General features: G+C 31.9%; 1 protein-coding gene across 2 annotated transcripts; it reads left to right on the top strand.

Moving 5' to 3' along the window:
- Nucleotides 1-8,245: 8,245 nt before the first annotated feature.
- On the top strand, nt 8,246-13,149 carry LOC149241133 (putative histone H2A variant 3). 2 transcript variants are annotated; one of them, XM_089373884.1, is made up of 4 exons: nt 8,252-8,386; nt 8,529-8,607; nt 8,715-8,856; nt 12,498-13,149. In XM_089373884.1, the coding sequence occupies exons 3-4, from the start codon at nt 8,734-8,736 to the stop codon at nt 12,795-12,797; spliced, it is 423 nt and encodes a 140-aa protein (XP_089230010.1). In that variant the 5' UTR covers nt 8,252-8,386; nt 8,529-8,607; nt 8,715-8,733; the 3' UTR covers nt 12,798-13,149. The 2 variants fall into 2 exon arrangements, with proteins under 2 accessions (XP_089230009.1, XP_089230010.1); XM_089373883.1 differs by having other exon boundaries at nt 8,246-8,607.
- Nucleotides 13,150-13,447: the final 298 nt, after the last annotated feature.

The following is a 13,447-nucleotide window of genomic DNA, read 5'->3' as shown; positions in this document are numbered from 1 at the left end:
TTTTTGTACCACTTATGTAATACAATGATCTTTTACTTAAAAAAAAACTATATGACCTTTTTAAAGAAAAATATTTATTTATTATTATTCTCGTCAACTCCTAGTTCTATTGACTTACTTTTTTATTTACATTTTAATTTTTAATGATTATTATTTATTCTCTAACGTTTTAGTTTAATATAATACCAGTCTAGATCCATCTTAACTCTAGATCTACCAAGCACCGAGAGGGATCAAATCTCTTTTCACTTTAAAAGAAGTTTGTATCTGGAGAGATTTGATCTCTATTGGCTCTTGGTAGATCTGGAGTTAAGATAGATCTAGGCTAGTTTTAAAAATAATATAATTTATAAATTTTATTTCATGTCTCAAATATACTTAAGTATTAATGTTTTGTTTGCTAAATAATATTTTTATAAATTAATATAAATTATAATATATTAATAGTAATTTATGTTGAAATTAAAAAAAAATATATATAATATTTTTTTAATTATTAGTTTTTAATTGTTAATAGAAAATAATTATTATCTTAAACTTAATTTGACTTAGTATAAATGAAATAACTTTTTGGTTTGAAAAATATAATATCTAGCATGTTTGTGACTTCTTGTTGTTTAAAATACACTTTTGAATGTATAAATGGACTTTCACACTGAAAAACCCATGAGGGACTTGATCTTTACAAATTAAACACATGATTTTTAAAAAAATGTATTGGATTTTGAACAAAAATTGACAAAAAAATGGCTTCTAATAGAACCATTTAATCTATTAATTAGACTACCTAAACTTAATTCCTAATCTTGATAAAAAAACATCATAACCTTTAATTATTAATCCGTTTATAAATTATAGTGTTTAATTCTCATTTATTTATTTATAATTTTTTAATTTCATTTATAAATTGAGATGGACATTTTCATGTATATTATTTACTATAATTATTATTAAAGTGTTTAATTGATCTGTGAGATACAAATATTTGCATTTATTCAATTTTATATATATATATATATATATATATATATATATATATATATATATATATATATAGTTTTAATATACTACACATAATTTGTATAATATATTTATTACTATATTAAATCTTGATGGTCAAATTTAACTACCCTACATTAATATTAGTTAATTTTTATTAATCTTAATTGATTTTAAAAATGTTATTAATTTTTTTTTTTTTTTTTTTAATTCGGTTAAAATGAATATTATATATAAATATCACATGAGTGTATAACTTATCAAATGATACATTTTTAGTCAATGGATTTGTTTGCCTTAAAGTAGCTTTTGAGAAAAGTGTTATTGCTTATGGTTTGGTTATAAGTGATTTTGTACTTTATATTTATTTAAAATATTAGTTTTTACTCACAGTTTTGTTCTTTATATTTATCCAAATTATTAATTTTTGTTTATTAATTTTTCTTTTGTAAGTTAAGATGACCGAGGTAGATCATTTTTAGGTGAAATTATTTGAGGTTAGTTCACATTCTATATTTTATATTTATATATGTTTTAACTTCAATATTAATTAAAAAATATGAAGCTAACATATAATTTTTTTCTATATTTATTTTTCCTGATATTTAAAAGTGTTGACAAACTTTCTTACATGACACTTACACATCTTGTATCACTGTCCTCCCACATCCACCCAAGCAACCATGCCAACGGGGGTAAACATGAGACAAAAGGCTACTATGATCAGATTCGACCTCCTAGGTAACCTTAAGGAAGTGGAATCGATGGAACATCACACACAGTCATCCAACATCATTAAAAAAAACCCTCAGGAGACAAGTCAACCACTCAGACAACCTATCCCTGGGTCCCACTATTGTTCTGGACCTCTGAGGCCATAATCACTCTCATGCTATGGGCAAGGGAGCGACTAGAGACATAAATTCGCTCTCATCCAACGACTTTGGACCAAACTTGCCAATTTTGTGCTAGGGACCCCGAGATTTAAGCCACTTTTTCAAGCCCAGAGCCCAGGCCACTGCCCAGAATCGAATGATAGCTTGAAATCAAGGAAAGCATTGGGAAACAATGATGCAAAAGAAACAAGCTGAACAAGACCATAACCAGACCCCTACTAGTCTTGACAGGCATTTCGTCAAACATATCATGAACATGTAAGCTACAGGTGTAAACAACAGAATTAAGTACATGGATCTCATACTTATCTAAGAATCGATATGAACCATTGTTCCCTCATGTCAATTGCTGCATTATCCTCTATTAGGCCATAGACACATTAACCATTCATATACAAGTAAAAACATGCTAAGAGCCATACATAATTGCTGCCATAAAATATCATATAACCAACATAATAAGAACATAATTACCTTAAACATATTAACCATTAAAATCCACATATACATCAGTACATTTGCACATGGAAATCAAGGGAATGAATTTCTCATTAATGAATACAATAAACCAATGAGAGATGGGACTACCACGTTCCACCCGACCATAGAATGGCTGAGCCAAATCTCTCTTTAGGTATTCACCCCCGTGCCATATTCCAAGCATGAATGTGGGACTCAACCAAAAGAACCAACCAGGTCATATCGAGACTAAACCACCTCACCCTCATCAATAGAAACTAGGCTTTATCATAATCCATCCCAGATCACTAGGCCAACACAATGAACACATCATAATTGACTTTACCGTGATCTCCACCCGATCACTAGGCCAAACAAGCATGGATGCCACTAGATTTATCCACCTACACCGTGAGGAATTTTCTTGTCTCCTAGTCTCTCAGGCTTTACTGCAATCCAAACCCGGATCACTAGGCCCTAAACCGAGACCCCAGTCTCTTAGGCTTTACTACAATCCTCATTGGATCATTAGACCCTAAACCGAGACCCATTCTCCAGGCTTTACCGCATATCCCAAACCCGGGATTACTAGGCCCAATGGAGAGAAAACCACCTCTAGACTTTACCATATATCCCGCCATTCACTAGCAAGGATTCCTAGGCCATTCGAGGCAACATAATCCTGGCTTTAACACAACCCACAGTCTGGCTCATGGATCACTAGGCTAGTGGCTTTACCGTGATCCATAGTCTGATTTAGGGACCACTGGGCCATGTTCTCCATCATTTCGGAGATCCACCTCACTCAGCTTCAAATCCATACTGTAATCCAGCTCAACCAAAACATGAGAGCCCCACCACACCATGACTATCTAGAAATGGCAAGGCTAGGCTGAAAACACTGTTACACTTGGCAAAACCCATGCCATGATAGAAAATAACCACATGCAATACCATGCATGCCAAATACAGTAAGGAAAATACGCATGCAAATCGATACCTGCAGAGAATCATGTTGTAGCTGCTTGATCTTGCTCTTCCTTCTTCTTGCCTTCTTTGCCTTTCTTGATCCCATGCATAACCATAGCAAAATCTTAATACCAACTAAGAGCTTAACACTGAAAAGAAGAAACTTGCCAACTGATCCTCATAAGCCTTTTTATAAATGAGGTCTCTAATTTCTTCATTTTCCTCCTCACATGCAACCTATGACCTTTCACCACCCTTTTCTCCTAATTTCCATCATTTTCATAAATAAATGTGCCAAAATACCTTTTTGCCTCTTTAATGCCTTAGCCATTGCCTTTGCCAATTTCCATAGACATAAACAACCAAATTAACACCCACTAGGGTGTCCTGCCCAACATTCAGCTTGGAATATGTATCCATCATCTGTGGTATTTATATATTTTACATGAAAATTTTACCAGGGTTATTACACATCTAGTCTATACTAGGTTGTACAACGCCTCTAACAATGATTTATTTTTTAGTTATTGTGATCTAACCATTACATCTCTACTGTATTTATTTGTTCCTTGAGTCAAGCTATCTATCTCTGTCCTTTATTTTTTAGTTGTTGTAATCTAACCATTGCATCTCTATTGTATTGTTCTTTGAGTCAAGCTATCTATCTCTATCCTGATGATGAACCACAATAAGTAGTTTGAAACACGTCTGCCTAGAAAAATACTTTATGACTTCTCTTGAAAATAATTTGTATATATATTTTTTCAATTTCCATATTTTTAAAATAATCAACTTGTTAAAAAATACAAAAATAATTAATAATAATTTTTAAATAGATAAACTCAAAAGAACATAAAAACAATCTCAAACCAGCCCACGGGGCTTTGGATTGACAGTAAATGGGTGTATTGTTAAGACACTCCTTGGGATAGGTCACTTGTTCAAATCCCCGTGGGTGCTTACTTACCAAAAAAAACAATCTCAAAACCAAAGCATAAATTATACATAATGATTATTGTGAGTGAAAAACAAAATAACTTCCAATAACATTTAAGTAATGAACCTTTGTGTAAATGCTAATAATAATAATAAATAAATTTGAAATTTTAAAACAAGTAAATCCACCGAAGAAGAATGACATCACACTTTCTTACCAAAATATCAAGATTCTCCCCCATCATTGGCGACCAATTAAACCTTTCTTAAACTCATTTGTTACGAAATAAGGTGCTCCATCACACCTTTATTATAGATCCTTAATTCCATTTGAGAAGTACCGAAGACAAGCTAATAGAAGAGAATAACAAAAATCATGGCTCCAACAAAATTTACATAAAGTTAAGTACTCAAATTAAGTATATAATAATTTTCCTTATTATATAATTTATATATTTAATGATAAAAGTCACTCCACGGAAAAACCAAAATATGTGTCTTTTTCATTAGTCTTAAAACATCTCAAAATAAGACATGTTAAAACAAGTGCTGTGTAGTAATTTATTTTTGGGGTTTAGTTTAAATATAATTATATTAAAGTAAAATGTTGAATTCAAATTATTGTTAAGGTAGATTTTATTGATTTATAAATTGAGATATTTTGTTATTTTGGAATCTGGTCGATTTATATTTAAGATATTTTATTATTTGTAATTTCGTATTATGTAGTGGAGAATCTAATTCTATCCAACAATCAATGTTTTATTAGTCCTTATTATGAAGTATAAAATTCTATTTCCATGAACATTTTCAATAACTATAGTTGTTTTTTTAAAATATATTAGATATTTTATAGCTTATCATATTATTTTGCAAAATTAAATAATTATGAAAATATTTTAGTTAAAAAAAAAAGCATTTTTTTATTTAAAAAAGATTAAATTATAATTTTTTAATTGGTTGAAACATATGTTGTAATTGAATATTATATAATAAAAATTAAAAATTTGAAAAATGTATATTTAATTTAAAAACAAAATTAAATAATTATGAAAATATTATATTTAAAGAAAATAATTTTAATGTAAGAAAATATACTTAGTAAAAACATATAATTAATTGTTATAGGATAGAAACATAGTGACCAATAAGTCATAGTTCTGTGCACGTATATGAATTTATGGGTTTACTACAAGGAAATTTTTACCTAACTAAACTTTTTTTTAATTTTTCTAATATTTATTGTAAGATGTTTTTAAGTTTTACTTGTAATAGAGTTTAGGCTTCTGTGATCCATATCAAGTTAGAGAAAGATTCTTCGGCGAAAATCACATGGAATCTCATTTGTCCACGCGTTTCGAACCAACTAGTGTGGTTCATCGTCAGGACAAGTTTTTACTTGTATTTAATAATTAAATTTTATATAAATTTATATATTTTATAATTAAAATTTTGACCTATGTAATTGGAATTTTTGTCAATAGATTTTTTAAATGGTTAATTATATAAAAAAAGGGTCAAATAAGTTTAATGGACCATATTTTATGATGGGACATGTGTACTTTTGCTTATTAATCCATGCATTGAGCAATAACATGTTCATTTTCATAACCAATCAAATTACAGAAAAATAAATTACAATAACATTAAAAATAAATAAATTTCAATATTTAAAATTAAATTACAGAAAAATAAATTACAATAATATTAAAAATAAATAAATTTCAATATTTAAAATTAAATTATGAAAATTTGATAATTTTTTTTAAGTCAATCCTAAAATAATAAATTTGATCATAAACTCAATATAATATCTTTTACCTATAATAAAAATAATAAATAAAATAAAATAAAAATAAAATTTAACATATAAATAAAATCAATAAAATCAATTTGTGAAAATTGAGTATTAGCCCCCTTTAACCATGAAAAAATATTAAAACCAATGTTACAATTTTAAAATATTAAAAAAACAATAACATTTACACCATATCTATTATAACTCTTCATGCTTATGAAAAATAGAAGTGCTCTATTAGGACCCTATGGTTATGAAAAATAGGAAAAGACCTCGAATATCATTATATTGCAATACTAACAACCAAGACTATGTCTAATTCAACCTTTATTTTTTAACCAATGGCATTGATAATAAATGTGTTTTCTACCTTTTACATTATTATACGTAGTTGGTAAAGTGTAGTGTTAATTTTATGATTATACATTGTGAAACTAAGGTATTATTTTTTTTATTAAATTAATATATTTTATTATATTTAAAAAATGTCTCATTCACTTCACAATCACTACCTTATATAATCATACTATTTAAGTAAAATTAAAATATTGAATTTATTGGTAAGTTAATTTATCCCATTATAATTAAAATGTATAATATATAATTAGGTTATAATTGGTTTGCTTAAAAAAACTAATCAAATGTTAGTATTGTGTGATATATGTAATCAATTTTTTCCTTATAAAGTTTAGAGAAGGTAGGTATATAAGAGAAGATAGGTATATTTATATGTTTATTAGAAAATTAAGTTATACTAATTATTAATATTATAAAAAATTAATTTAAAATTTAATATAAAATTGGGCAGTTTAATATATAGAAGATTAAATTCTTCTTACTTTGAGAGTAGATGATACATTAGAGTTATAGATAAACTTAAAATTGAGAAAAATAAAGATAAAATCTATATCAGATAATGTGAAGTCACAAGTGAGTATAAATCTTGTTTACATTGTGATCAAAATATATATTGATAAGATTGTCTTTCAAACATCTTATGGATTCCGAGATGAGAACCTTGCCATGTTTTCTTGCTAGTCATGAGTAGAGAGTAGTTGGAACTCGTCTATGCTTCTCCAAAGTCTTTAGCCGTTATTTGAGGTTGACATGATTTGATTAATGAGTAAGCAAAGCAAAAACCACAACCATTTTTTGTGTGCTAGTAAAATTCAATGCTCCTAAAAAATTTAGTATCTCTCATGCCACTAGTTTTGAGATTTAGCACAAGGTCCATCCTTGTCCTCTATGTATCTGTGTTTTACTTTCATAACATCCTATAGAGCTTGGATATTCTTGATAGCACATAGAAACGAGCACTGAAAGGTGACAACAATAATAATAACAATAATGTCTACTTTGGTTTTTCGGACAGGGGCTTTACCTTTGCAAGAGGAGTATGGGGCCATGATAACTAGATAGAGCAGTAAATGGTAAATATGGAGGCCCAAAGAGAGCTCTAGACCAAAACTAGAGCTCTAGAAGGGTTGAGGTTATTACCATTGTGTCACGAGGGGGGATGAATCCACAAGATGGGATGCATGTTTGGTGTATTCCTATCGTCAGTTTCCAACATAATTATTGTGGAGATCGACTACATCATTCAAGCGACTTTACACTGCCAAAGACCCTCTTCCACAGTGAATCTTGTGTGAATCATAAACTTGTGTGAATCATAAACAACATCCTTCAATTTTACATGCGTTGAGGAGATGTTAAACCAACACACAAGTGACAATAAAACAAAGACACCACCCATACATGCAACTTATCCATCCTCCCCATTAATCACCTAACACAACAAAAAGAAAATATTACTTACTTTTAAAATAAATAAAATTATAATTTTTTATGATATTGAAAAGTTGTATAATTCATTTAATTTATTCTATTTATACCATTTATATAACTAAAAATTAAAAAAAATCATTTATTAAAAAAATTCACTTCATATATAAATACGATACTAAAACAAACAATTGAGGAGATAAAATTATAACCCCCCCATTAATAATTATTTGCCAAATATAAAATGACAACCTTGAAGCCTAGGACGCCAGGCTCGGCCTCGGTCATGATCAAAGGCATAGCAAAGGTTCGGTACCAGACCTGAGGCTATGGGCCACCGGAGGGGCCCGTTCACACGAACTTGCAATCAAACCCTATTCAGACTTCTTTGAAAAGTGAAAAACGAAAAATCGTCGATCACAAGATGACGACGGCGCCCGGTGCGTGGGTATTTGCAGTCGCGAAGAAGCTAAAAATAAACAGAGAAGAAGAACATCCATAACGCAAAGTTTAAACTAGGATTTCAATTCCCATCCATTGTTAGGTGCCGTAACTGGATTCTTTCAATCGACATTGGCTGACCCAAGTTTTCCGCTTTCAATTTTGCTGCTAAATTCAATCTCCACCTCGGATTATCTGTCTTAAACCGTTAAAATCTCTGTTTTAGAATCTCCTCGGTGTCACAGGGCGCTTGTGGGATACAGAAGTCGGATTTTCGCCGGAGAATTCTGAATACAATTGAAATCTTGCAGTTGGAAACACCCGGTAAGAAGATTCTGACTGTCCTGTTAGTTACATATGAAAATTTTCACATGGGTCACTGAGAAAACCGTTCAGATGATACTATTTTGAGTTTTTGGGTTGTTTTGCAGGGAGTTTAGATCAACAAAGATGGTGTTGGGGGCGAACCAATACGGCAAAGGTGCCAAAGGGCTCTTGGTTGGAAAATCTTCTGAAATTGATAAGAAGGATAAGAAGAAGCCTATTTCCCGATCTGCTAGAGCAGGATTACAGGTCTGTATGCATGTTTTGATTTCCATTTTTTCTTGATTTGGCTTGGAGGATTAATTTTAGTTGAATCATATGCTTGAAACAAAAACCCCACAAAGAGATTCAGCATGCTCATACAATATAAGACTATATTGATTTGAGAGTTAAGTAGTTGAAGCGTTGCTGCTACATCCACAAATAGCGTTTAGCACCCATGTTGCTCTGTGAACAATTTATGTGAATTTTACATTGCCACCTGCTAACTAATGCACTTTAGTGAGAACTGAGATCTGCTTTTTTATTTCGAGTTGGTAAAGTTCAGGCCCAATTCTAGTTGCATGATCATTAGATATACTGGTTGAAGAATTACTGAATAACACATTCCGGTTATTTCAAAAAATTGGCAGTCACATGACTTATAAAATTATAAAATAACAACGTTCCTGCTATGTAAAGAAGTGGCAATCACATGGCTTATTAGGTGGACAAATTACATTATTCGTTAAAAAATCTTAGATAACGACATTCCTGTTATGTAAAAAAATGGCAGTCACAGCAATCTCAAGTTTTCTCTAGGCACTCTTTAAAATTGGGGCCACAGAAAGGTCAAGTTCTTGGCTCAGTCATTCAGGTAGATATGTTGACCTGTATTGTTGGGTTGTATGTTGTTCCATTCAGCTATTAAACTGAGCTATGAGATCAGTCGTTGGCAATTTACCAGGATTTAAGTATTTTAAAGCCGAAGAAGACATCATTAAGAAAACAGAGAGCTTGAATTCAAATTTATATAGAGGCCTTTGTTGAGGTCATGTGGTTTTTGTCTGTGATATGACTGGATGGGGCCACCGTTTGTCATGTGCTACAGCTGTTTAACTTATTGCGTGCTTCTGATGATTGATGACAAATGGAGACTGCAGCAAGCTTGATTTCAAGGGGTAGAATTTCAAGGGGTAGAAATTAGAATATAGATATATATCTTCATGTTTGCATCTACTGTTTAGTGATCTGGGTGCAGTCGTGGGTAGTTCAATTGTGACTTTTCAGAGTCATGTAGTATATCGGGCATTACGTGATAATGCCCACTGGCTCGTATGAGATGAAATGTTTAGTGTTTGACACAAGAGAAAAAGACGGATTGATCAGTTTTGACTTAGGACGCGTAATTGGATGGATGGTGAACCTTTTGTTCATTCTTCTCATGTCTTCTTTTTTGACTTTGGAGATATGTTTCCTTAACCATTGGGATTGCTAGCCATGAAAAAAATTCAAAATTTTGATTTGAAAAAAAAATTCGAAAGCATCCCCTGCATACAAATGCAGGGATATATCATAACTTCCATTGAACTACCGTCATATACCAAGCTTACCAGGACCAGGTATTTTTAATGGCTTAACAAAATATTATTATTATTATTATCTGATTTGTGGAACAAAAGAAGGGATGACTCACCTCCGCGCAGCGATTTTACTGCTAATTCTACGAAGGCATACATACTCTATCCCCTTTAGTTTTGAACTTGTAACTTCTTAGAAAGAAACACATGCTCTTAACCATTATGCCCACTCAAACTATATAAATATATTTTATTGTTGATAGATGAATATCATGTTAAATCACCAGATTTGAAATGTACATTCATACAACATGTTTGTCCCACATATTCTGGACTTGAAACTTATAACTTCTTAAAAAAACACATACTCTTAACGATTATGCCCACTCAAACTATATAAATATATTTTATTATTAATAAATGAATATCATGTTAAATCACCAGATTTAAAATGCACATTCATACCACATGTTTGTCCCACATATTCTGGGCTTGAAAATTTCAGTGTTGAGACGTATTATTATATAAAAAACAATTTTTAACATAAATTTGCATTTGTTGTTGACTTTTTACTTTTGGGATTAATATCGGGTTAACTGTTGTCTCCTCAATTGCATTTGTAGTATAGGTTCATGTGTGTGCATTGTTTCGTTTTAAGCTTCTCCTTCCCGTATATTCTCTAAGATTCTGAAAGAATTATCTTGCTTCACCTCCGTATCATTGGCTTTCTTTTTGGCATTATTTATTAGAAAGAATTATCCTGCTTCACCTCCATATTATTGGCTTTTTTTACCATTTTTATTGAGCTTAGTTAATTTTTCTATTTTCCCATTTTCCCAGTGTTTCCCAATCGTCCTCCTGTGGTTTATCTTCTAATTTTGGGCAAGACTTAGCTAAATACCGTTCTGTAAACTCACCCTAAACTTATGCCTTGAGCAAAGCTCTCCCAAAACATAAAAAGGGCTGATTTTGCAGTTGATTGCTCGCTTCCAAGGATGCCTGGCAAGGTCTAGGTATATCATAGAAAGAAGCTCTGTTTCTCTAAATTAAGACAACAACAAATTTGAAATTTGTATCAAGTAAATTTCTTTTCTTGGCTGTCTGTGATATTGATGATTGTTTTTCCCTGAGAATTTTTAATGGCTGAGAATATGTATCCGTGCCAAAACTCTGGAAGCAACCTTGAAACCCCTCCAGGGTTGGGAATATCAAATTTGTATCCACGATGGTATCATATCAGAGTTCTCAGGATTTCACAAAAAAGTTTAGTTCTGCTGATGAAATATGGGTCTTCTTCAAAGAATGAATGTGTCCGAACTTTCTCAAGAATAACTACGGAGGCTAAAATTCCATAAATGTGAATATATTCCTTGATAATGTGAACCATTGATCTAATCCTACTGAGAGTCCGTATTCAAACTTCAAAGATATCTCTGGTTCCTCAGCCTGTTTGAAAATCCCCTGCTCCTCAACTTCTCTTTTACTTTTTTCACTAACCGGATAAGGATTATTGATGAACCAAGGTCTACCGCAAGGGCATCCTTATCACGTGACATCTTGGGACAATGAGATCCCTCCTAAACCAAACTACAACCCTTTCTCAAAACCAATGAGGTCTGACAGATATGCTGACCACCTTTCAAAAGAAACTTAACTGTGAAGATAACTTGCTTGCTTGTAGTAGGTGCTCTGATCCCGCTGGAAAACCCTTCATGCCTATAAACATGCTGACCATACTTATTTGCAGGCTGTATCTCAAGTGGCTCCCATGTGTTCTGAACCCTGAGCATTAGTTCACAACAAAATACATGCTAGTGATCTATCCATAAATATGGCCAGAATCCAGAGCTAAAATTATGTTTCTTATGCCAATGATATAAAGTATAGATTGGAGTGAGAATATTCAGCTTTGACGCAATAAATTGGAAATATTATCCAACACATGCCAAACTTTTCTATTTAAAAGAGAGAAGTGCGAAATAAAGAGGAAAGTTCATCACTTAGCCAACACCATCCTGCACACAGGGCGATAACTTACAGTTACCATTTAGGAGTGAAAACTACCAAATGGGGTGAATTTATCATTAAAGGTTAGTTTAACCTTTAGATTGTAATCTTGAAAAGTGCTTGAATTTAAATGTTTGGAAGAAAAATATGTTTATACACCTTCCAGAGGTATTTATTGCAACATCGAAATTAGATGAATCTGTAAGACTTAGTGTTATAATGATTTAAGGGGATGTCCTACTTAGGACACCTTGACAGCAATTATTCTGTAGTACTAATTTGTATTGAGTTTTTAATTGATTATTGTTTTCTTTGTGCAACCAGTTCCCTGTTGGTCGCATTCACCGTATGCTCAAGTCTCGTGTTTCAGCAAATGGCAGAGTAGGCGCAACAGCAGCTGTGTATTCTGCAGCAATTTTGGAATATCTCACTGCTGAGGTTCTTGAATTGGCTGGTAATGCAAGCAAGGACCTTAAAGTGAAGCGCATAACACCAAGGCATCTGCAACTTGCCATCCGTGGAGATGAAGAACTAGACACTTTGATTAAGGGTACAATTGCTGGTGGTGGTGTGATTCCGCACATTCACAAATCTCTCATCAACAAATCAACAAAGAAAGACTAATAATAAGAAATGCTGGTATCTGACACTACAAATGTTACATCTAGGATATGGCAGGGTGTGGCTAGTCCTTTTCTTATTGGTTAGTAACTAGTTTGTGTTGGATTGGTCTAAAGACAAACACACCTACTTTTCTTGTGAAAAGTGCTTCTGATTGTTCTTGCACATTCTTTAAACAAATGCCTTTTGCTCAATTTGTATCTATTATGTAATTACTCTTGGTCATTGAACAGTGCTGCATTGGTATCCAAATGCTTTTCCTTTGGTGTTCCCTTTTAACAGAAATTACAACATTGTTTCATGAGTCTATGCAGTGGTGGGTCTTTATATTTAATATACTATCTCAATTTTTTGATGGGGTTTGCTGAAATGGAAAACAGTTTTCGATACTGATGTTAAACCATATATTTCTTATGTCTGGACTGCAGCCAGCTGTTGTTGGTCTGAAGCAGGTTCAACTGAGTAGGAATAAATGTGCATACAAATTTGTTTATATGCTATCTAGCCTGTACTCAAGACCACTAAAATTAGATCCAATAAGCTGCAGTTGGTGTAAGCACAGAAAACACTATGTACTCATAAAACCAAATGGAAATTGGCTGATTTTATTGGACCATTAATTGGTTGGCAGAAATTTTCAAAAACAGCTGCTG

The sequence above is a fragment of the Pinus tabuliformis genome, chromosome 8, assembly GCF_031772625.1.
Source record: "Pinus tabuliformis cultivar Carrire ecotype Pingquan chromosome 8, CPIR1, whole genome shotgun sequence".
In the NCBI taxonomy this organism is placed as follows: Eukaryota; Viridiplantae; Streptophyta; class Pinopsida; order Pinales; family Pinaceae; genus Pinus; species Pinus tabuliformis.
This window is presented reverse-complemented; position numbering and strand designations above follow the sequence as displayed.